Source organism: Myotis myotis, unplaced genomic scaffold, assembly GCF_014108235.1.
Source record: "Myotis myotis isolate mMyoMyo1 unplaced genomic scaffold, mMyoMyo1.p scaffold_m19_p_3, whole genome shotgun sequence".
Lineage (NCBI taxonomy): Eukaryota > Metazoa > Chordata > Mammalia > Chiroptera > Vespertilionidae > Myotis > Myotis myotis.
The window spans coordinates 129144593-129167732 of NW_023416335.1; the positions used below are offsets into that span (position 1 = coordinate 129144593).

General features: G+C 39.5%; 1 protein-coding gene across 14 annotated transcripts in view; it reads left to right on the forward strand.

The window, feature by feature from the left end:
* Nucleotides 1-23140, forward strand: part of POC1B (POC1 centriolar protein B) — a 140506-nt gene that overhangs the window by 48867 nt on the left and 68499 nt on the right. For 6 of the 14 annotated variants that reach the window (XM_036297174.1, XM_036297177.1, XM_036297164.1 and 3 more), the window contains 4 exons: nt 765-898; nt 3309-3377; nt 4051-4203; nt 12241-12321. In XM_036297174.1, coding sequence (XP_036153067.1) covers nt 765-898; nt 3309-3377; nt 4051-4203; nt 12241-12321 — 437 coding nt within the window. Of the gene's footprint in view, nt 1-764; nt 899-3308; nt 3378-4050; nt 4204-12240; nt 12322-23140 lie in introns of those variants that run through there. The other 8 variants (XR_004965741.1, XR_004965743.1, XR_004965745.1 and 5 more) reach the window with 6 other exon arrangements.

The following is a 23140-nucleotide window of genomic DNA, read 5'->3' on the forward strand; positions in this document are numbered from 1 at the left end:
TGGTAGAAAACAACATCTGACTGTGCCTATGTATTAAAGTTAAAAGAGAAATAAATCAATTTCTTGGTTTATATTGGGTTTACATTAAGTCCACATTTCTCAGACTTAAGTGTAATATTTACCATGTAGCTACACTGATAAATCACAACAGCCCCAAGAGGCGGTATTATTATTATTACTCCCATTTAAAGATAAGGAAATTGAGGCTTATAGAGGCTTTAAGTGACCTTCTAAAAGAATTGAAAATTGACCTGGGTCTTTCTGTTTACACTTTCCATCACTGTGTTATACTGCCTCCTATTGGAAAGATGGTGAAATGAGAAATGATTGCTCAAACTGGCAAGATTGTGCCCTTCTCCAAATATATCTCCACACTCTTTACCCCTTAGTGCCAAGCTACTAATTGATTACTAAATTTAGCTTAAGGCAAGGTTGTATACCTTATGTGAACTGGTAATAATTAACTGTTGGTTATATTGGTAATATATCTGAAGACTTTTAGTTATGTGGTTAACAAGATCATCTTTCCATGACATATTCTCTTATTAAAAGCTATTCTTTCTCATTAGCTGGATACTCAAGCTATCTGATGCCAAACTACTTATTAGTTTTAGTAAGCTACTTAGAAATTTGGTGCTGTGGGGACATTGCCTCTAATTGATTTTTGTTTTCAACCTAATATTGCTAATAGATTCAAGGGGCATCTTTACCGGTAGAATTAAGAATTGTTCTCTAAAGTTTTTGCTTTATTTTCTACAAATCAGTTCACAGTGGCGGAGTTAATTGTGTATCATTCCATCCTTCGGGTAACTATCTCATCACTGCTTCTTCAGATGGTACACTTAAGATTTTGGATCTACTAGAAGGAAGGCTCATATATACACTTCAAGGACATTCGGTACTAACACTGAGATTTTTGTTTTTTAAATGATATATACTTTAAAGTTTTGATCCATTTTATTATATGCTTTTGTTACTTTTCCAAGTATAACATACATTGCTGCTGTCATAAAAAAATATTTTTGCCTCCAAGATGATGTTTTTATCCTCTAGAACAGGGGTGGGCAAACTTTTTGACTCGAGGGCCACAATGGGTTCTTAAACTGGACCGGAGGGCCGGAACAAAAGCATGAATGGAGTGTTTGTGTAAACTAATATAAATTCACAAAGTAAACATCATTACATAAAAGGGTATGGTCTTTTTTTTTTTTTTTTTTTTAGTTTTATTCATTTCAAACTGGCCGGATCCGGCCCGCGGGCCGTAGTTTGCCCACAGCTGCTCTAGAAGCAACTATTAGAAATAATATTTATTTTAATTCTTGTCAAAATCAATGTGTGTCTTTTATAGCCATTAAATTAATATTTCACTGTTATCTTCATCAGGATGTAGTTTAGGTTTAACTGGTTAAGTGGTGATAGATACATTTTTTCCCAACCTCTGATCTTTCTTCTCATGTGGAGGCTGTCCCACTAGCTCTGACACTCAGCCTCTCACACCCCCGCAGTCATTTCTTTCTCTAGTCTGGTGAGATTAAAAGGAGAAATTTAACAACAAGTAGAGCCCAATGACTTCTGCTCTTGGAAGTAAGCCTGCCCTCACTTTTCCTCTGATACTTATTGTGGGGAGGCCTGCCCTTGTCCAGTCTTGCCTGTGACTGGGCACTCAGATCTGACTCATTCTGGTATTCAGATCTAGAAAGCCCATTTGCACACATAAAGCCACATTCTGTCTTTGCAAACGTTTATCAGTATGAAAGGTGATATTTGGCTCTCATATGCCTTATTTTTTTGTGTTATTTCTCAGTTGGTTTATAACCCAGTGGGGAAGTGAGGTCCTATTATTGAGCTTGTTCAATTACACACACACACACACACACACACACACACACACACACACCCTGGCATATAACACACTAAAGAAAAACTTTTTTAAGTATGTAAACTAGTCCTCCTTTCTGGGTAAATATTCAAACTCCTCTAAATTTTTTAGGATGCATCCTTTTAAAAAAGTACTAGATACTTCCTTTTAACCAAGTATAAGCAGTTTATATCCAGAAATAGAAGGAGAGAAGGGAGAGAAGGTCTAGGGGAGAAGGGTTTTTTTCTGCCTTCATATATCTTGCTTGGCTTCCTGCTTGCTTTGTCATTTGCTCTGCAGCTGTATTAGTGTGAAGCAGAAATAGACACGAACCAGCTCATGTGTGTATTTAAGCTGAATAAATAACCAATAAAAGTAGCCAAGGATTAAAATACCCATGGAAATAGATTAATAGAAAAAAAGATAAACAATATTTTAGAAGAAAAATTTATACACAAAGGTGGAATTTTCACAATGTGGAGGAAAAAGATGTTTATGGGGCTACAATAACCTAAATCTGTGGGGTTGTCTACTTAAAAATATAAGGTGTTTTTCCCCAGAAGTTTTCTTGTATAGATTAAGGACACATTAACAGAACAGAATATACTGGTATTTTGAAATGAGAAATAATTACTCTTATCTGGATTGAAAAGTTCACCTAGAGGCTATGCATGTTGTGACTGTGCCAAGTGTAGTCTTGTCCAACTTCACAGTCATTGCTCAATTTCAAGTTCTCATTACCTCTCACCCAAATAATTGCAGTAACTTCCTAACTGGCCTCCAACCATTCATTCTTACTTCAGTCCATCATCTCACAATTGCAACATCAATTTTCACTCAATATTATTTTGTTTTAGTTTCAGGTACACAGTATAGTGGTTAGACAGTCATATGGTTTACAAAGTTTGTGACATCAGTTTCATCACAGCTCTCCTCCTGTCTATATCCTGCTTTTAAAACTATTAGTGGCTCACTGTTGCCCACATGAAGGGTGACTCAGTGAAGCCTGTTGAAGTCCGAAAATGGGAATATGGCCTTTTTTTCAAGTAGCTTCATTCTTAATCACTCTCAGAGTTATCATTAGTTTCTGCTAGTGATTTGTTGAATAAAGAGTCCAAAGCCAGAGAGTCTTAACAGAAATTCTGTAATTGGAAAAGCTTGTAATTACATATGTACAAGCTCTTCTTTAAAAAGGAAAAAAGGTGTATTTTAAAAATTTTATTAGAATTTCTTTTTCATTTAATATCATCTATATGTGTTTTAATATAATTGGGTTGGTTCTTTGATTACCTTCACTCTACCTGCATTAGTTGCTAGCAGTTGGATATGTTCTCTCAGACTTATTGCATCAATAGTCTACATAAATTAGAAAAAATTAGTATTTACAGTATCCTTGGCCATAAGAAAACATCACCAAGTAACTTTTTTTAAATTTCCATTTATATCTTAGGGACCTGTCTTTACTGTTTCATTTTCAAAAGGTGGAGAGCTATTTTCATCAGGAGGCGCAGATATGCAGGTTTGTACGTCTTTCAGCTCCCTCTTTGATTAGGTTAGGGCAAAGGAGTCCAAGACCTCAGCACAGATTTTCACAACCAGCTAGTTTGTATATGTTCCAATGAATTTATATTTTAACTTAATGCCAGGACGTCTGCTATTTCAGAGCTGAAATCGTGACAGTTTTGATAATTTTTGGAACTCAAATAGCAGTTATTTTCTTTGCTTGTCTCTACACTTATACATGTAACTGACACTTATTGTATGCCAAATATTAATGTGGCACTTTCACTTGAATTGTTGCCTAATATTTTGTCTGTATCTTGTGTTTGAAATGTTAAGATTCTTGAGGATTGTAAATATAAATTGTTTATGCAGCAATTTTGCATTTACTTAAAATAACCAAAAGTCATTCATAGTCAGATTTATTGAATATGGTGGACAACATGGTTTTGGGCTTTGGGGAAAAAAAGAGGATTTTAAGGTAATGTTATTTTCTTAATATGAATTTTAAACAACATGAAGGATGGGTAAATCTCTCACCCTTAAAAAAGTATTGAGAAGTAGTAATGTTGAAATATTTAGTCTTCCTATTTTGAGAGGCATTTTTGTATGTTCATTTTTTTAAAAAATCCGTTCTATTGCTTGTATATGCAAGTAAATAAATTGCCAACTTGTTTAATTTTTTTAAACAGATTTTATTATGGAGGACTAATTTTGATGAACTGAATTCTAAAGATGTTCTTAAAAGAAATCTCAAAAGATTACATTTTGATTCACCACCACATCTTTTGGACATCTATCCAAGAACACCACATTGCCATGAAGGGAAAATCGAGACTGTTGAAGTGAGTACTTTGTACCTATTTGTCCTGCTATTTGTAAGTGCAGATTTTGGGGCTACTGGTCAACTAGATGCTTGAAATCATACTTAATTATAGAAAACCTAGTTCTGCCTTACAACAGCAGAACTTTGAGAAACAATTATTTTTACTCGTAAAACTTTAAATATGACAGTATGTAATCGATCTAAAGGCTCTCATATTTGCTTCTTGAAGACTTAGAAATAAAACTTAAAAACTGTGTTAACAGTAATAGGAAATGACAAATCTAAGGCTTTGGTGACTAAAGTCTGAGCAAGTTTCTTATTCTAGGCATGTGTAGGAAGCTCATGTGATGGCTGCCATGAGAATAGTGCTAAAGGGCAATACTTATGACAGTTATTGAAATAAATATCTTGAAGTTCTTTCATAACAAAGAAGAAAATCTTATGGACAATAAAAAGAAGAGATTTGGGCATTAAACCTAATAATTGGTACTATTTTACTATTTGCTTACATATATTTTCAAATATATAATTATTTAGATGTATTTTTGTTGACAAGTTTCTTTAAGTGCTATAGATTTAAGTGTTCTCTCTTCAAAAAAAAAAAATCATCATTGTTCAGTACTTTCTATTTTGCATGATTCTACATAGCCCCTTTCTCTTCCAAGAGTTAATATTAAATCATTATTTCCCATTCATCTGAATTTTTTCTCACTAACAGAGCCTCTCTTTGGTTTTAAAGTAGCTATTTTGAGTTCCTAAGTGCAAGTTTTTAAAACTTTTAAGTTTTTTGGACTATTTTCTTTCTTTTTTTTTTTTTTTTAATATATTTTATTGATTTTTTACAGAGAGGAAGGGAGAGAGATAGAGAGTTAGAAACATCGATGAGAGAGAAACATCGATCAGCTGCCTCCTGCACATCTCCTACTGGGGATATGCCTGCAACCCAGGTACATGCCCTTGACCGGAATCGAACCTGGGACCTTTCAGTCCGCAGGCCGACGCTCTATCCACTGAGCCAAACCGGTTTCGGCTGGACTATTTTCTATGTTTTGTTTAATCTAGCCACATTTGGGGGTTTCTATCCTAGTTTTTCCTTGGTAATGTTTATTTTCAGTTCTTTGATATAATTTTGGTCCTTTCCAACTTTGACCTTCTTTTCAGTTCTTCTAAGTAAAGTATTTACATTATGCCTTACTACTCCTCTTATTTTTTTGAAAGTATATAATGTAATTTTTGGCTCATCGCATTTGTGTTTCAGTTTCTACAATGATAGATGTATTTTGATCCCCTGTGATTACAAGTATTCACATAAAATATATATGAAGTCTATTTTAATTTGCATTCCCTTTCCTTGTTTAACCCCAGCTGGTTTTGCTAACACTCTCAGTGTTTTCTGTTCTAGCGTTACTGTGGTGTGACTGAGCTAACCATCCATGTAGTTGCTGCCCTGTCATCTGTCCAGCCACCTTTTCACAGGGATGGCTGGCTGGGCTGCAGGCCAAGCTCTGCTCTCCTTACTCCTAATTCAGTGCTATTTCCATGACTCCACACTACCTCAGTGCTGGCACTTCAAGCCATTTTCTCTGTGATTTACTGCCAGTCCCAGGCCATTTAAGAGTGCTGACCCTTCTTCAAAACATCAACAAGTTGTCTGAATAGCTCTGCTCTGACTACAGCCAGAAAGTGAACTGTCCGGTTGCTCTGTATGGCGAGGTCAGGATGACCCAGGCCATGCAAGGCACACTCAACCGTATTTTTCACATACACACTTAAGAATCCTATTAAAAGCTGACTTTTCATCTTGGAATCAGAGTTCAGTTACAGAATGTTAAGCACTGTGGCTGAATTATATTTGTGGCATTAAGAAAGTCAGCCTGAGTGTACGTACTTTAAATTGCCTGTAAGCACTCATGGTTTTTTAAATTAAGTACACAATGAACATGTGTAAAATACCTTCATATTCTGTAATATAAAATACCAGAGAAGTGGTAGGATTCTGCATATGAACAATTGTTTAATTTTTTTAAAATCTCTTACATTGGCCCTCAGACTAGATGCAGTGATGGCAAACCTATGACACGCGTGTCAGAGGTGACACCCAAACTCATTTTTTTGGTTGATTTTTCTTTGTTAAATGGCATTTAAATATGTAAAATAAATATCAAAAATATAAATCTTTGTTTTACTATGGTTGCAAGTATCAAAAAATTTCTATATGTGACACGGCACCAGAGTTAAGTTAGGGTTTTTCAAAATGCTGACATGCCGAGCTCAAAAGGTTCGCCATCACTGGATTAGAGGGTCCTGGGTTCTGGCCAAGGGCACGTGCCATACCTGTGTTGCAGGCTCGATCCCTGAGTGCGGGAAACAACTAATTGATGTGTTTCTCTCTGTCTCTCCCCCTTCCTTCCACTCTCTACAAATCAATGGAAAATTTTTAAAACCACTTAAAAAAATCTCTTATAATAAGTTTTCTAGACAGAGAACATATTTAATATTATTAATAAATAATTATTAAATATCAAATTATTTTTAAACACTTTAAATATCACCTAGAATAGAATAGTATGAGTCAGACTAGATATTATGCAGTGTATTCACTTAGATTAAGTACGTTTTACTTTGAAAGACAAAATTTTGTGGATTGAAGTATTTTTCAAATCTTTAGGCAAACTCAACTTACATGTTACTTTGAAAATGTTTGAAAATTAGCAAAAAAACATTTTTGAGGTTGGAATTCATGATTAAAAGAACAAAAATGTATTATGAAAGGATATGGAATAAATGGCATCTATAATCTGATTAATTTCACTAACTTTTTCTTTCTGCAGTAACCATGAAAGTTTCCTTTCCAAGTTTGAAGCAACATTGCATTTCTGTGATTTAAATTTTATTCTGTTTTCCATGAAACTCATTTGAATTGCATAATTTCAATCTCCTGGGTGAGATTATTTGGCCTTTTTTGCAAAAGCCACCCATTTGCCAGCCTTAAGTGCTCCACTCCTTTGAAGGTGGGGGATCCTGTGGAGTCTTAGACCTTGAGTACCAGCTGACTAAATATATAAATTACTAATTTCTACATGGGTAGACAGGAAGATAGCAGTTTGCTTTTAGAATACATGAGAGAAGAAGGTCACATGAAAGAAGGTATGAGGCATAAAATCCTTACCCCGCTGTGTGAAGCAGGCCCCTCCTGTGTCCTCTCTGTTGATCTAACTGCAGATCCTTTGTAGCACTCCTGTCCTAGGCACTCCATCTTAATTAAAAACATGAGAACAACTTCTTTCTTTTTTTGGTGGGAAAGAAGCCTAATTTCTAAATAATGTGTCTTAGCCCTGCCCACACTGTGCTATGGCACATCACTAGGTCATGCTGACTTCAGGCTGTCAGGAGCTACTATAAATTGCCCAGCTCTGCTCCCAAACAAAAGCAGACTTCACATCTTGAAGAAGGAACTTAATGTGAGTGCATGACGCTTTATCCTGAGCAGTCCCCAACTCTTGTGCATATTTTCATTGGAAGACAATAGTCATTCTAAGGGATGGTGTTAGATCTTGGTGACATTAAGGCATCAAAATAGTTATTCTGGGAGAATTGTAGAATATTATAGGAAGGGATGGTGGTTAATCAGTTTAAGAGTATTAATAAAGTAATTGCTCCATTGGCCTTTAATTTTATAATGGCTATTTAAGACTATCTTAATCTATAAATTGCATTGGAAATTCTGTATGATATTTAGTAGGAAGGAAAACTTCTTTTAACGTAACCAAATATTTGTATAAAAATCTGGACATGATTCATTGTTGAAAACTACAAGTGATCAATTGAAGTCTTCAAGTCTGAGATTGAGCTTTATTTCAATCTTGTATAAAGGTAGAAAACATTATAATTTATGGTAAAAAAATAACATTTCTCTACCAATCTTGTATTTTAGTTCTAGCTGGAGTATATACGGCTATATTATTTTGTTCTGTATTATTGAATTGTTCTTCAGAGATTACATGATAATAATACTAATAATATCTAACACATACAACATTATTTTAATTCCTTCACATAAATTAAGTCATTTAATCTTCCTAAAAACTCTATGAAGTAGTACCATTTTTATTCCATGAGAAATCGAGGCAGTTAAATCATAAAGCTAGTAGGTGGGATCACTAGAATTCAACCCACGCACTCTGGTTCCATTCTGTACTTTTAACCATTTTGATGTAATGGCTCAATAATAATCAAAGTTAACGTATCTATGTGTTGGACATTGTAGTAGCTTTAGGGTGTGCAACAGGGGACAAAGTGGGCAGATTCCTTGCCCTTCAGAATTTGTTGGTAGTGATGTTTGTGTTCATGAATTCCTAAGTATGATGGATACAGAGAATCTCAGAGTGGGGTTCTCACCCTCTGCGGTCATATAGACTAACCTCTCCCTCTTGCATGAATCTCTCAATTATATGCCCTGTGTTCAGTGATAGAGCATTCAGCCTCTCCTAAGGGCCCACTTCATTTTGAGGCAATTCATTATTAAAGGTTTCTCCTTTTAATAAAAATGGAAAGGTAGAAGGTAGTGTTGGTATTCCTGAAGGTCAGCTAGCAAAGAACTTAACTGTGACTGTCACCTTCCCCCCTCCATCCCCAGCATATTTTCTTTATGGAGAAGAATGTGAACTTTTACTTAATAAGAATTTCCTGCTCTAATGTATATGTCAGTAACTTGTGCCACAATACAATAAAATGCTGTTACATCAACAGTTTCCCAACTTGTATCAGCTCAAGCATTTCTCAATGAGAGATGCTGACCATTTATTTCCACGTGATTTAGATTTTTAGAGCAGTTCCAGGTTCAGGTGGTAAAGCCAGATTGTATTTTTCATAGGGAAACAATTTCATATCTACACTAGGTGGCAGTAGATAAAAGAGAATAGAAAGTTTGCAAGAAATTTCTTAGGACAGCTTGTCTTAAGATGGAAAGGAACGCTGTCATCCGCAGATTTCTTGTCTTGCGCCTTAATTCTGGCCTCAGAACTCCTAGGATGGGGCTGTGTGTTCTGCTCTGTGGACAGCCAGGAAGGAGCATGGGTGTTGAGGCTAGTCCCCCTTCTCACCCTGAGGTTCGCATCTCTTCTTACTGTAGCAGGGCGATGACTGGGTGTGTATACCTCTGCCTCTAACACAATTGGCTGAATAACTATAAAAGTTTCTTCATGTTTCCAAAACTACAGCTATATCCTTCAAATAGGATAAGAGCTTTTAAAATCATTCCACTCCTCTAACCTCTGGCTCAGCCCTCACCTCCACTGCCCAGGACTGTTACAATAGTGTCCTCACTCTTATCCCTGCTTTATTCTTGATACCCTGCATGTCTCTGTCCCATTAATCTTTCTAAAGCACATTTTAGCTTCCAGTTTTATTGTGCCTTCCTAAATTCCTCCGCCCTTCACAATTTGACCTTTGCCAACCTCTCTTATTGCTACCCTGTGCAAAAGTCAGCATTCACCTCTCTGCCCAGAAAGGTTTCTTACCTCATTGCTGTGTTGTGTGTGTGTGTGTGTGTGTGTGTGTGTGTGTGTGTGTGTGTGTGTGTGTGTGTTTTCGAAACCTTCTGTAAAGGAGCCGTCTTCAGCTCTGTGTCCTCCATAGGAGGCCTTTCTCACCAGGTGCTCAGACAATAGGTTCTTCTTTGCAGTTCTTCAGTGTCCTTACTCCTATCATTCATTTCATAACAAGTTCTGCTGTCTTTGATGCCCTTTGTTCACTTCTATTCATAATGTGCAATAAATAGTTGGTGGTGATGTCGTTTAATTTTATTTTCTCAAATTCGGAAATAACCTCCCTCAAAAGTAGTCGCCACTCTAGTTAATTATTCCTTTGCTTTTTTTAAAAAAAGTATTATGTTTCACATAAAAGTATGGTTTGATGGTTTTAAACTTTATACAAATGAAATCATACTGAGTATATTTTTCTGTAATCTGCTTTTTAATATAATATTAAAATCCTGAGAATCATGTATGCACTCTGTATTTGTACATTTACATGTTGTTGCATGTAGTTGTAGTTCATTTCTTTCACTGCTGTGTGGGATTCTGATGAATTTATCACAGTAGTAATCTCCATGATTTATGTATCTACCCTACTGTTGATAAACATTTGGGGCTTTCGGCCATGGTTATTTTTTCTTTTTTGCATTACAAACAGTGCTGATATTGATGTTGGCGTCATTGAGCTTTTGAGTATTTTCAGTTTAATAGGTGTCAAGTACTATTTTCCTTTAATCTTTTCTAATTACTAATGTTTCTAAAAACCTCTTTATATGCTGGTAAGCTGTCAGGTTTTCTTTCCTATAATTTTTTTCTTGGGATTTCTGTCTTTTTAATGTTGATTTGTAGGTTTTTCTTACTTGCCCTTTTTAGTTTTAGACATCATAACTACCTCCTTCTGTTCCATCATCTGAGTGTTAACTTTGTGATGTTCATTGTTAAACAGAAATCCTTACTTTTGATATAATCAGATGCATTAATATTTTTTTTCTTTTTCCTTGTGGTTTTGCTTTGCAGCTTTTGTGTAAGTACTAGTAGTCCTTCTCGACCCTGGAGGGTATATAAGAATAAAGATATTCTTATATATTTATCTTTATTAACTTTGTAACGACATAACACTTAGATTTCTAGTTGATATGTTATCTACCTTTGTATGTAGTATATTAGTCAGGGGCCCATATAATGAGCCAGTTTTTTCAACTATAAATCACCTTTCCTCTGTTGATTTGAGGTACCATTTTCCTTTTATATTTATTTTCCGTACATACAGGGCTCTCCATCTGAGCTCATGTTAGAAATTTTTATTTTGTGTCTTTACATGAGTTTGATTATTTTTTCCTGTATAGGTCATATCCATTTTTTAAAAAATATATTTTATTGATTTTTTACAGAGAGGAAGGGAGAGGGATAGAGAGTTAGAAACATTGATGAGAGAGAAACATCGATCAGCTGCCTCCTGCACACCCCTTACTGGGGATGTTCCCACAACCAAGGTACATGCCCTTGACCAGAATCGAACCTGGGACCTTTCAGTCCGCAGGCTGATGCTCTGTCCACTGAGCCAAACCAGTCAGGGCTATATCCATTTTTATATGTTTACTAGTGGCCCAGTGCATGGATTCGTTCACATTAAAAGGGAATCTGGTGCAGCAAGCTAACCCACAGCTGATTCCATGAGGAATTGGGCTCCCTCCCCACTCCTCTCTGGGTCTGGGGTGCAGGTGAATCAGTTTCGGGGCCGACAGGGCCCCAGCAACAAACTAATCCACGGCCAATTCTGTGAGGAATCAGGCTCCCTCTCCCTCCTCTCTGGGTCCAGGGTGCGGTTGAACCAGATTCGGGATTGACAGGGCCCCAGCAGCAACCTAACCTACCAGTCGGAGCGTCTGTCCCCTGGTGGTCATTGCGCATCATAGCTACTGGTCGAATGGTCACTTAGGCTTTTATATATATAGATTCTGATGTATTTATTTTATGGTATTATAAATGTCTTTTTGAAATTTATATTTCTAACTATCTTGGTGCAGACATACAATTTATTTTCAATTTAGTAAACTTTCTTTTAGCTTTAATGATGTAGCAGTAGATTCTTTGGGGATTTCTCCATAGACAATTATATAATATATGATGACAATTTTATTTCTTCTATTCCAATTCTTACATCTTAACAACTTTTGTTTCCTTTTCTTGTGTTAATAAACTGGCTAGGATTTTTTCTGCATTTTGAGGTGGGTCATTTTATTTTGTTTTTAAATCCCCTTATTAGGTGAATTATATTGATTTTCTAATGTAAAATTAACTTTTTATTTCTGGAATAAATTCAACTTGGTCATGATCTTTTCTTATACATTGATAGATTCAATAGGCTAATATTTTTAAAATTTTTATATCCATGTTAATGAATATACTAATGTACTTTAAATTTAGAATATATTAGGAAATGCTCTCTAATTTTTACAAATGTCCTCCAGTTTCTTATAATATAAATTTCTAATATTAACTTTTCTTATGTATATACACAGATTAATCCAAAGATTGAGGTAACTGACTTGCGGACCTCTACTCCCCCTGTTGTGGACATCCTTTCTTTTGGTTCTACCACTGTAAGTTTTCTTTGACATTTAAGTGGCATTTCAGTATTTGGCACAATACATTTTTCTTTAAAAGAGAGGTGATAAAAAGTGGGCTAATAAGTAGCCTAACATTTTAGCATAGAAAAACTTTATACAAAAAGTCATTTCAATGTGTCTACATAGCCACAAGGGGGAGCAGCCCAATTTCTTAAAAAACCTTCATTTTGAGGACCTCAAACTCAGTCTAATCCATACTCACTGTTTCATCTCCTCTCAAGGTGCTACTCAGATGACATTTCACTTGCTGTCACAGAACAGACTTTCTTCTTTGTTAATTGCCTTTCAGAGGTGTTACACTTACTTGTAGTCTCCTTACAAGCAGTTGTTTACCTTTGTTATTTCCTCCTGGTAGACTAAGCAGACATTCAAAAGTATTCCTAATACTTGCAGTTTTGTTTATAAAAATTCCATACAGATAACTTATTTACTCAGTATAGCCAAAGTCTTCAAAAATTGAGTGTCTCAGCATATCAATTTGAGTCTGTTAGTCATTGCAGGGCTGATCATTGTTGATGTCAATTCTGCTAGTCAGTGCAACTAATCATAAGAACAAATGAGAGGAGAGGCATGGTCTTGGTGACACTCCTGTGATGGTGTCACTACTGAAAGGTGTGCTGAAATTCACTAATTCTGGTGAGTTGGGTTTGGTCCCTGTAGTGAGAGAAGGAAAAAGTAGGTGGTTTGGAGATGTGCTGCCTTCTTAGACTACAATTGGGCATTCCTGACTTAGCAGACAGTCCACACTTTGAGACTCACTCTTGCTGCCATTACCTTTCCAGCTTTGCAGAGCTTCATGGCCCGAGGAGTCCAGGTGTTCTCGGTGGACTGTGCTATGGAGGTGGCATAACTGCCACCTAGCAATTGATAGCAGGGAGTCATCCATCCTTGGATGGTAATCCACAGGTGCCAAAGTCAGCTAGTCTATGTTATAGGCAGTGATGGCGAACCTTTTGAGCTCAGCGTGTCAGCATTTTGAAAAACCGTAACTTAACTCTGGTGCCGTGTCACATATAGAAATTTTTTGATATTTGCAACCATAGTAAAACAAAGACTTATATTTTTGATATTTATTTTATATATTTAAATGCCATTTAACAGAGGAAAATCAACCAAAAAAATGAGTTCATGTGTCACCTCTGACACACGTGTCATAGGTTCACCACTGCTCTAGGTCCATGTTGTTACACATGTCACAATATCATTCTTTTTCATTGCTGAATAATTTTCTATTGTGTGGGTGTGTGTGTACCAAATCTTATTTTTCCATTCACCTATTGATGGACATCTAGATTGCTTCTGTATCTTGGCTGTTACTAGTAATGCTGCAGTGAATATAGGGGTGCATATGTATTTTCAAATTAGTGTTTTTATTTCTTTTTGATAAATACCCAGAAGTGGAATTTCAGGACCATATGGCAGCTCTTATTTTAATATTTTCAGGAATCTCCATACTGTTTTCTGTAGTGGCTGCACTAATTTACAATCCCACCAGCAGTGCACGAAAGGGTTCCCTTTTCTCCACATCCTCTCCAGCACTTGTTATTTGTTGATTTAGTGATGATAGCCACTCTGACAGGTGTGAGGTGATAGCTCATTGTGATTCTAATTTGCATTTCCCTAATGATTAGTGATATTGAGCATCTTCTCATATGTCTGTTGGCCATCTGTATGCCCTCTTGGTAGAAATGTCTATTCTGGTTGGATTGTTGGTTTGTTTTTGTTTTTGGTGTCAGGTTGTATGAGTTCCTTATGTATTTTGGATATTGACCCCTTATTGTATAATCATTTACAAATATCTTCTCACATCCAGGTTGGCTCTTCAATGTGAATATGTAATATTTTTAGCTCAGTAATAGATAATTGGTTAGAAAACTAAAGTGAAATCACTTTGAACTGTTTGCTTTCCCATTTATCTACTGGTGAGTAATTCATACTCTGTTGTCTGTGCCTTAACTGCTTTTCTTTGGCTTCTCCACAACAAATCAGACACAATTGTGAGGGAGATTTGTTTCTGCTCTGGCATGAAGCATAATTGCATTAAATATTTATGGTGTGGACTTTGCCTGTGATTATAATTTAAAAACTCAGAGAACTATTGGAATTCAATAAGAGCAGGGCTTACAGATGGGTTTGGCTTTTGTTATTGTGGTTATTATTTATTTTGCAATTTGTTTGGTTTTTGTAAACTGGAAGAAAGTTTCCTTAGAAATTTAATCAAGATGGGACATAAAAAGGTTACTCTTTAAACCTTAATTCGTCAAATTTCTTAGGACAAAAGCAGTTTGTTGTGGTATAAGAAACAGTTGGTTTCCATTTCTACCTTGGCTTGAGTTAATATTATGTGCAGGATGAGTTGAAGATCTCAGTGTACTGATATCTTACCTACACTCTGATGCCTTTTTGCTACACAGAAGGAATTATGGCATGCAGTGTGCCAATTGGTATTTTTGTGGCTTGCACATATGTCTCTAATGCCAGGCAGTAAATTTGATACAATATTTTGGGATCAAAATAAGCTGTTACCAGTCTGCATTTTTAAAGTGTTGTGTGTAAAATAGTGTTTCTGTAAAGGCATATACTGGCTGTCATATAGACATCCTATCTAATAAAATAGAAACATGGTAATTAACCATAACTTCGCTACACTTCCCATTGGCTAATCAGCGAGATATGCAAATTAACTGCCAACTAAGATGGCAGCCGGCAGCCAGGCAGCTGAAGCGAACAGGAAGCTTACTTGCTCCAGTGACAGAGGAAGCCAGGTTCCCCGCCTGCTGCCGCCGGCCTCTCAGCTGCTCTCTAAGAAACAATGTTGCAAATATAGAAGCTAAACAAAACCCAGAAACCTGCAGGGATCTCAGAGCTGGAGTCGCAACAAAGTTTCAAATACAGAAGGTAAACAAAGCCCAGGAACCTGCTTTCAGCAGCCAAGTTTGAGCTGAGCCTCAGAGCTAAAAATAGCTCTCAGCTCCAGTGACAGCCAAAGAAGGTAAATAAATCCCAGAATACAAAAGAAAATAGAAATAAAAGAGAGGTTGGGAGCTTCAGTCACCCGCCAGCCTGAAAACAGCCCTCAGCCCCTCACCCAGACTGGCCAGCCACCCCAGTGGGGACCCCCACCCTGAAGGGGGTGTGACCAGCTGCAAACAGCCATCATCCCCTCATCCAGGCTGGCCAGGCACCCCAGTGGGGACCCCCACCCTGATCCAGGACACCCTTCAGGGCAAATCAGCAGGCCCCCACCCATGCACCAGGCCTCTATCCTATATAGTAAAAGGGCAATATGCCTCCCAGCACTGGGATCAGCGGAGCAGCAAGGCCCCCCCAGCACCGGGATCAGCGGAGCCGCGAGGCCTCCCGAACCCAGGATCAGCGAAGCCGCGAGGCCTCCTAGCACCAGAATCAGTGGAGCAGCGAGGCCTCCCGGCACCGGGATCATCAGAGCCGCGAGGCCTCCCAGCATTGGGATCATCGGAGCCGCGAGTCCTCCCAACCCGGGATCAGCGGAGCCACAAGGCCTCCTGAACCCAGAATCAGCGGAGCCACGAGGCCTCCCAAACCCGGGATCAGCGGAGCTTCGAGGCCTCCCAGCACCGGGATCAGTGGAGCCACGAGGCCTCCTTGCCCTTGGAGCAGCGTGACAGGGGGCAGCGCCCAAACCCCCTGATCGCCCTGCGGCTCTGTGTGTGACAGAGGGCAGGGTCACAACCTCCCTATCTGCCCTGCTCTGTTCCTGACAGGGGAAGGCGCCCCAACCCCCTGATCGGCCCTGCTATGTGCCTGATAGGGGGGAGCTTCCCAACCCCCTGATTGGCCCTGCTCTGTGTGTGACGAGGTGGAGCTGCAACCTCCCCATCGGCCCTGCCTTGAGTGTGACGGGGTGGCGCCCCAACCCCCCAATCGGCCCTACCCTGAGCGTGACTTAGGGTGGCATCGCAACTTCCTGATCCGCCCTGCTCTGTGCATGGCAGAGGGGATCTCCCCAACCCCCTGATGGGCCCTGCTCTGTGGTTGACAGGGGGGAGCTCCCCAACCCCCTGATCGGCCCTGCTCTGTGTGTGACAGGGTATGGAGCCCCAACCTCCCTGATGGGCCCTGCTCTGAGCCCGACCAGGGGCTGCGGGGCAGGCACCTAGGGATTGGGCCTGCCCTCTGCCACCCGGGAGCGGGCCTAAGCCAACAGGTCGTTATCTCCCAAGGGGTCCCAGACCGTGAGAGGGCACAAGTGGGGCTGAGGGATACCCCCCCCCCCCCGCCAGTGCACAAATTTTTGTGCACCGGGCCTCTAGTAGTTTAATAATATGGATCTCAAATTTTTGAATCTTTATTGCAATTATGTTGTCACTTATATGCTGATTTTTTTAAGATTATTTAATTAAAGAATCCAGTGACACTTTTTAATGTTTTCAAATATTCAGTTACAATGAGACCAGGGTTTTGTCATCAAAATTGTACAAGGGCATTTATTGACACGATATAGCTACATAAGATGTTCTAGCATTGCCCCACACCACCTAAAAGGCAAGCAGCACATGAGAATTCCTCTTCTGTATCCTAATATAAAGTGTTTTAAAAAATACTGGCTGTAAATAAAATGTATTTTTAATACTCTGGGATTATTTAAATGTTTTTATATTTAGATAAACCATATTCCTAAGTTTTGAAGTATTAATTTTGTTATTTGTCCCATAAATGAACGAAATGAAATTGACAGTCTTGCCAGTGTTGCTCTGATTGTCAAAACACTGCAGTCTTCTAAGAGAACTGAAACAGTGTTCTCATCTTCATTATGGCCACTGTGTAGAGAATATGAATGTAATGTGTATACCTTTAGAATTAAGGTCAGTATTTCAGGTCAAATGAATTCTCTACAATAAATGGAGAATTTGCAATTACATCATAGAATATCAGTGTCTATATTTTTTTGCTGCTCATCAATCAAAATCCTTAAAGCCATACTGCATGAAGCAATTGCATGAGATGTGGAGTGGACTCAAGCTGACCACCTGACCTCAAGAAATGCCCAACCTCACCAGGCAGAAATCACAGTGTAGGAAACAAGTGGTAGTTTCAGTAAACTAGATTGCCACGTGTACGTGATTGTCAGTTGAAAGGTTGCTAATGGGAGTAGTCAGAAAATACCATTAATGGACTGGAGGAAACAAGGACTTCCCTAGAACCATGGTCGGCAAACTGCGGCTCTTTGGCCCCTTGAGTGTGGCTCTTTCTAAGCCTTAGGAGTACCCTAATTAAGTTAATAACAATGTACCTACCTATATAGTTTAAGTTTAAAAAATTTGGCTCTCAAAAGAAATTTCAATCGTTGTACTGTTGATATTTGGCTCTGTTGACTAATGAGTTTGCCGACCACTGCCCTAGAACCGTGGTCGGCAAACTGTGGCTCGTGAGCCACATGCGGCTCTTTGGCCTCTTGAGTGTGGCTCTTCCACAAAATACCACGTGCGCGCATGTACATACAGTGCGATTGAAACTTAGTGGCCCATGCGCAGAAGTCGGTATTTTGTGGAAGAGCCACACTCAAGGGGCCAAAGAGCCACCTGTGGCTCGCGAGCCGCAGCTTGCCAAGCCGCAGTTTGCCGACCACTGCCCTAGAAGAAAACCTTTGGCCAATTCTTGCCCTGACCAAAGATGGGTAGACTTTTGATAGGGGCATTCCTGGTAGGGACAGCAAGGTATAATTAGATGCCTCCAAAGCCATTGGGCCCTGGCCTGTGTGCTCAGTGGTTAGAGTGTTGGCCCTTGCACTGAAGATTCCCAGTCAAGGACACGTACCTGGCTTATAGGTTAGGTGCCCACCCCAGTGGGGTGTGTGTGGGAGGCAGCCAGTTGATGTGTCTCTTCCACCTCTCTCTCTCTCTCTCTCTCTCTCTCTCTCTCTCTCTGTCTCTGTCTCTCTCACCCCCCCCCCCTTTCCTCCCTTCCTCCCACTCTCTCTAAAAATCAATGGAAAAAATATATATCCTCGGTGAGGATTAACAGAACAAAACAAAATGAGTAATTGAAACTACAACGTGGTAGTAAAAGCGCATCAGTCTCGCTTGTGGTCTTTAGGTTACTTAACTCAGTGGGTGATGGATGTGGCAGACTGCAGGGAGCATGGCCGCTCACAGTTTTGGCTGGCAGTCAGCATTTCTTGAGTAACTATTCTGTGCCACTTACTGTTCTCGACTTTAGAAAAAGTGAACAAAAGAAAAACACCTGCCCTTGAGAAGACTACATTCAAATTCTGGTGGGGGAGGCAAGCAAGTCACAAATTTAAAAATAGACTGTGTAGTAAAGTAGACCAAAAATGCAGAGATGGAAAAAGCACTGCAGGCAGGAAGCGGGTGTGTTTTAGATAGAGGGCCAAGACAAGAATCATGTTGTGGTGACATTTGAGTAAAGGACTGAAGGAATGAAGGGAACAAGTCACGTGAATGTCCGGAAAGAGCAGGCAAGCAGGAGCAATGCTAGATGGCCAGATGGAGAGTGAGATAGGAGTCACCGAGGGTCACCTTCAGAGGAAGGACTGATCTGACATGTTTTAAAGCTTCATTTTGGCTACTGTGTGGAGAATTGGCTGGGGCGGGGGGAGGGGGGGGGGGGGCGGGTAGTGGACAGGGAACGAGGAGACCAATTAGAAAGCTAGTGAAATACTCAGACAGGAGGCAATGACCTGGGGTGCTCACAGAGGAGGTGATGCTAAGTGATGGAAATCTGGATGTATTTTGAAGGCAGAGCCAAAAGGATTTCCTGACAGATTGAATGTCAGCAGTGGGATTCCCTATGTCCTTTCCCCAGGGACAATACGGTGTAACCCTGAGTAATCTCAGGATGGCCCAGATAATCTCCTGGTTTGGCCTTGTTTGCCAGTGGGGTTGCTGAGAGAAAAAGAACTGTGATGTTTCTGTCTTCTTTTCTTGGATCAGTGAAGTGAAGAGCTGAATCAGTGCAAGAGGTACTCTGCTGTTTCTGTGCCTTTGGGAAGTAAAGTGGTAAAACACACCCCTTCCTAGATGTCATTTCACTTCGTATTTTTTAGCAAAGCGTATTGGTTTCCCTTTGGAAAGATTTCTGCATAAGTCTACTTTTAGGAAGAAAAGGGTTTTACATTTCATGGACGTTGTCATATGGAATATGCTATCTGAAAATATTAATGTGTTGACAAAACACAGGGACATATAAAGAGTAAACTTGCAGATACAGAGAGAATGTCTCCACGGATGTTGTGGCAACCGTTTGTCCTGGTTGCTAAACAACATTGCATAACTAGTTCAGTTATTCCAGTTCCCAACTGCTTATGTAAGCAAAGATTTGGAAAGACTTACTTGAAAGAACACAGTGTATGCAAAACTAAATGCCCTAAAACTAAAATTTATAACTTTGAAAGTGTAAGATGGCAATATGCAATTTATTGTCCCCAAACCTCTATTTCCTTTCCCAGGAAAATCAGTAAAAAAAAATGTTGCACAAACCTTTTGCTTTCACTATTTTTCTGTAAGCTAACATTCCTGATTTACATATAAACAGCCTCTAAGTTTGGAGGTAGGTGAGGTTCTTCCTTAATTTCTAAACTTTGCAACGGTTTATAAGGTGGCATTTAGGTTGTAAATGATTTCTGAAGCTGGGTATGTTTGTTTATAACTTCGTTGCTGCTTACTAAGCTTTGGGAAACATGTCTGTGACATCTTCAAGCATTAGTTCAGTGGCCCTGCAGTGGCTGCCTCCTGTTCCCACTCTGAGCATTTGAAAGGACATGAACATAGGCATTTGTAGAACCCATCTTTGTTGCCTTCCACAATACTTTTAGTCTGAATTTCAAACCATAGCGAATATGTCAAGCAATCAGACACAGTAATTTTTTTAATCCAGTGAATAAAAAAGTTGTGTTTCTAAAATGCTTAGTAGGAGTAAAAGAGGAATTCTTATCAGAGCTGAAAAATAATTTAAAACTGACCGGGAAAAAAAAAAAAGTGAGATGTTTAAATTAAATTATGGAGGCAGGAGCATGAGAGAAAGAGACAGAGCATTTAGGTGGTTTGCCTATTAATAACTGGGGACCAGCTGACAAGACTGCTCACATTCCTGTTTGTGTTGGAATTTTGAGTTAATTTCCAGGTGGCTATCTCCACAGTTATCTGAAAGAGAATAGCCAGGTGCCCCGAACCCCAGGAGTCTCAGATTCTTTCTTATACATGAACTTTCCAGGATATTGCCTGCAACCAGCCCAAAGTAGCAAGCACTTCTTCCTATGGACTCTGCACCAGTCCTGAACGCGCCCTCCTCACCTTATCCCATCCCCTTTTATCTGTAGCCAATGTAAATTATTATAGAACAACTTATATCTTCCTTCCCCAAAACGTAGTGTATAAAAGTGCTCCCCAACTCTGGGCCGGTGGGCATGTTGCCTTTTTCACCGATGCTGCAGCCACCGCCACTGGTGGTCTAGACCTTTTGGACCTCAGACCACTGGTTGGTGACCACTGGTCTGGACTTCATGCCCCTCGACCGGGTCCTTCCTGGCTCAATGAGCTCTTCTGAAAAGGCTTGCAGCAAGTTTAGAGGTTAAGTTTTTGTGTTTAACATATTATTGCCCTTTGAATTTTTAAGAAATGAGGTAATTAAATTGTCAAATGCATTTTTAAAATAAGACATACATGATAACAAAAGAAAAGATGAAAAATACAACATTTTCACAAATTTCTTACCATTTCCAAATGAGTTCTATCCTTGCTTTTGAAGTACATCAGGCCCCATATGTTCTAAAAAGTACCAACAGTTGTGAATGTGATAACTGACCTTTAAAAAAAAATGTTTTAGGATTGTAAAATAAAAAAAAAAAATAAAAAACACTAAAACTTTTTCGTTTCTTAAAGGGACATGTTCTTTTGTTTCTTAGAAGATAGAGATCTGGAAATCTATAAAATGTAATGTGGGTCAGAGCCTTTCTTATATTCTCCAAATAAAAGATACTTTTTAATAAAAATCATAATTACTAAGTTCCATGTTTGATGTAGCCATACTGAAAATTTTACTAATTTGAGCTTCATTCCCTTTAAGTCTCAAGGTCACAGGGGGGGAAAGCTTATGTTAATGTTTTCTTTCACTAAAAATTGTATGCTAATTCAAGTTTTAAAAATAACCCTAGTTATGCCGAAACCAGTTTGGCTCAGTGGATAGAGCGTCGGCCTGCGGACTGAAAGGTCCCAGGTTCGATTCCGGTCAAGGGCATGTACCTGGGTTGCGGGCATATCCCCAATAGGAGATGTGCAGGAGGCAGCTGATCGATGTTTCTCTCTCATCGATGTTTCTAACTCTCTATCTCTCTCCCTTCCTCTCTGTAAAAAATCAATAAAATATATTTTAAAAAAAATAACCCTAGTTAAATAATACTTTATACAGTAAAACTGTTACTGAAGTTAGCCAGCTATTAATAGGAAGAGAGCAAGGGGAGTCGGCATTGTTGAGCACCTTCAGCTGGGGAGCGGGGGCCTGTGTGCTTCACTAGGAAGCTACAGCTTCACACCTCCTGCTCCCCACAGATTAATTAGGGATGGGGGGCTGTGCAATAGCAGTCAAATGAGCACTGTCAGACGAGCCTAGGAAAAAGATCATTAACCCAATGCAAACCCGCAAAAGCTTGGGAAGATGATTGGTTACTTTGAAAAATCTCCTGGTTATAATCCCAGAACAAAAAGAGAGCACACACTCTCTCCCTCCCCTCTCTGTCTCCCTCTTTCTCTCTTTCTTTCTTTCCTCTTCTCCTCCCTCCCTCCTCTTTCTTCCTCTTTCCCCCCACTTTCTCCCCCTATCTGTCTCCTTCTCTTTCTCTCCCTCTCCCCAACCTACCTCTCCCCAAACCCCTTTTGCTTCATGACCCAAACTCACCTCATTCATTGGCAAACCTCCCTCCCTCCTGCCAGGAACATGTGACCATGTGGGCCTAACAGCTGGGGGAGGGTGGGGTGGGCAGGCAGCAGACCACATGGGCTCCAAAAGGACTAGCTTTAATATGAAGCAGAAACTGGACACTCACCTTTGTCATGGCCTTGCTTAAGACACAGTTGGACTTTTTTCATGGCCAGATGGATGGAGATTAGACATTGAAAATCCAAGAGGGGAACTCCTTTGATTTTGCATCACAAATAAACCTTACCACACCACAATCTCCCATCTGTAGATCAGTGAAATGCTCTTCTCACTATGTCATGGAAGAGCCTGTTTTCCATGAACAACAAAACTGGTCCCTATACTTATTGAGGAAAGTGATTGAAGAAAGTGTGGGGTCACTAGAGGCCCACTGCATGAAATTTATGCTCAGGTAGGGTCCCTAGCAGCTGCTGGCTGCTGGCCAGGGCCTCCCTTCCCTGGCTGCTTACCGCCACCAGCTGGGGCAGGGCCAGCCTGAGGAAAGGGCCGTGGGCAGTTGGCCAGCTGGCCCTGCCCCCTGGTCGAACTCCTAGTCGAGGGGACAATTTGCATATTGGGCTTTTATTATATAGGATGCTATTTGGGAGCCCAACAGAGTAGATACTTTTTAGAATTTCCTTTAGAAAATTAGCACATTTCTGGAAACTGGAAGTGTTGAAGTTCTAAGTATTATTTCTGCCTTCCAACTTCCTGCGATACTGTATTTCTAAACCGTGACTCCCAACTGCTGCCATAATCTCTATCCACTGCCCCAGGGCTGGGAACCAGAGCCGCATCCCCAGTTCCCACAGCTGAGGCATGCCGAAAATGCCTGACAGCTCTCAGCCCACACATCCAGGAACAACTGGTTCCTTCCTCT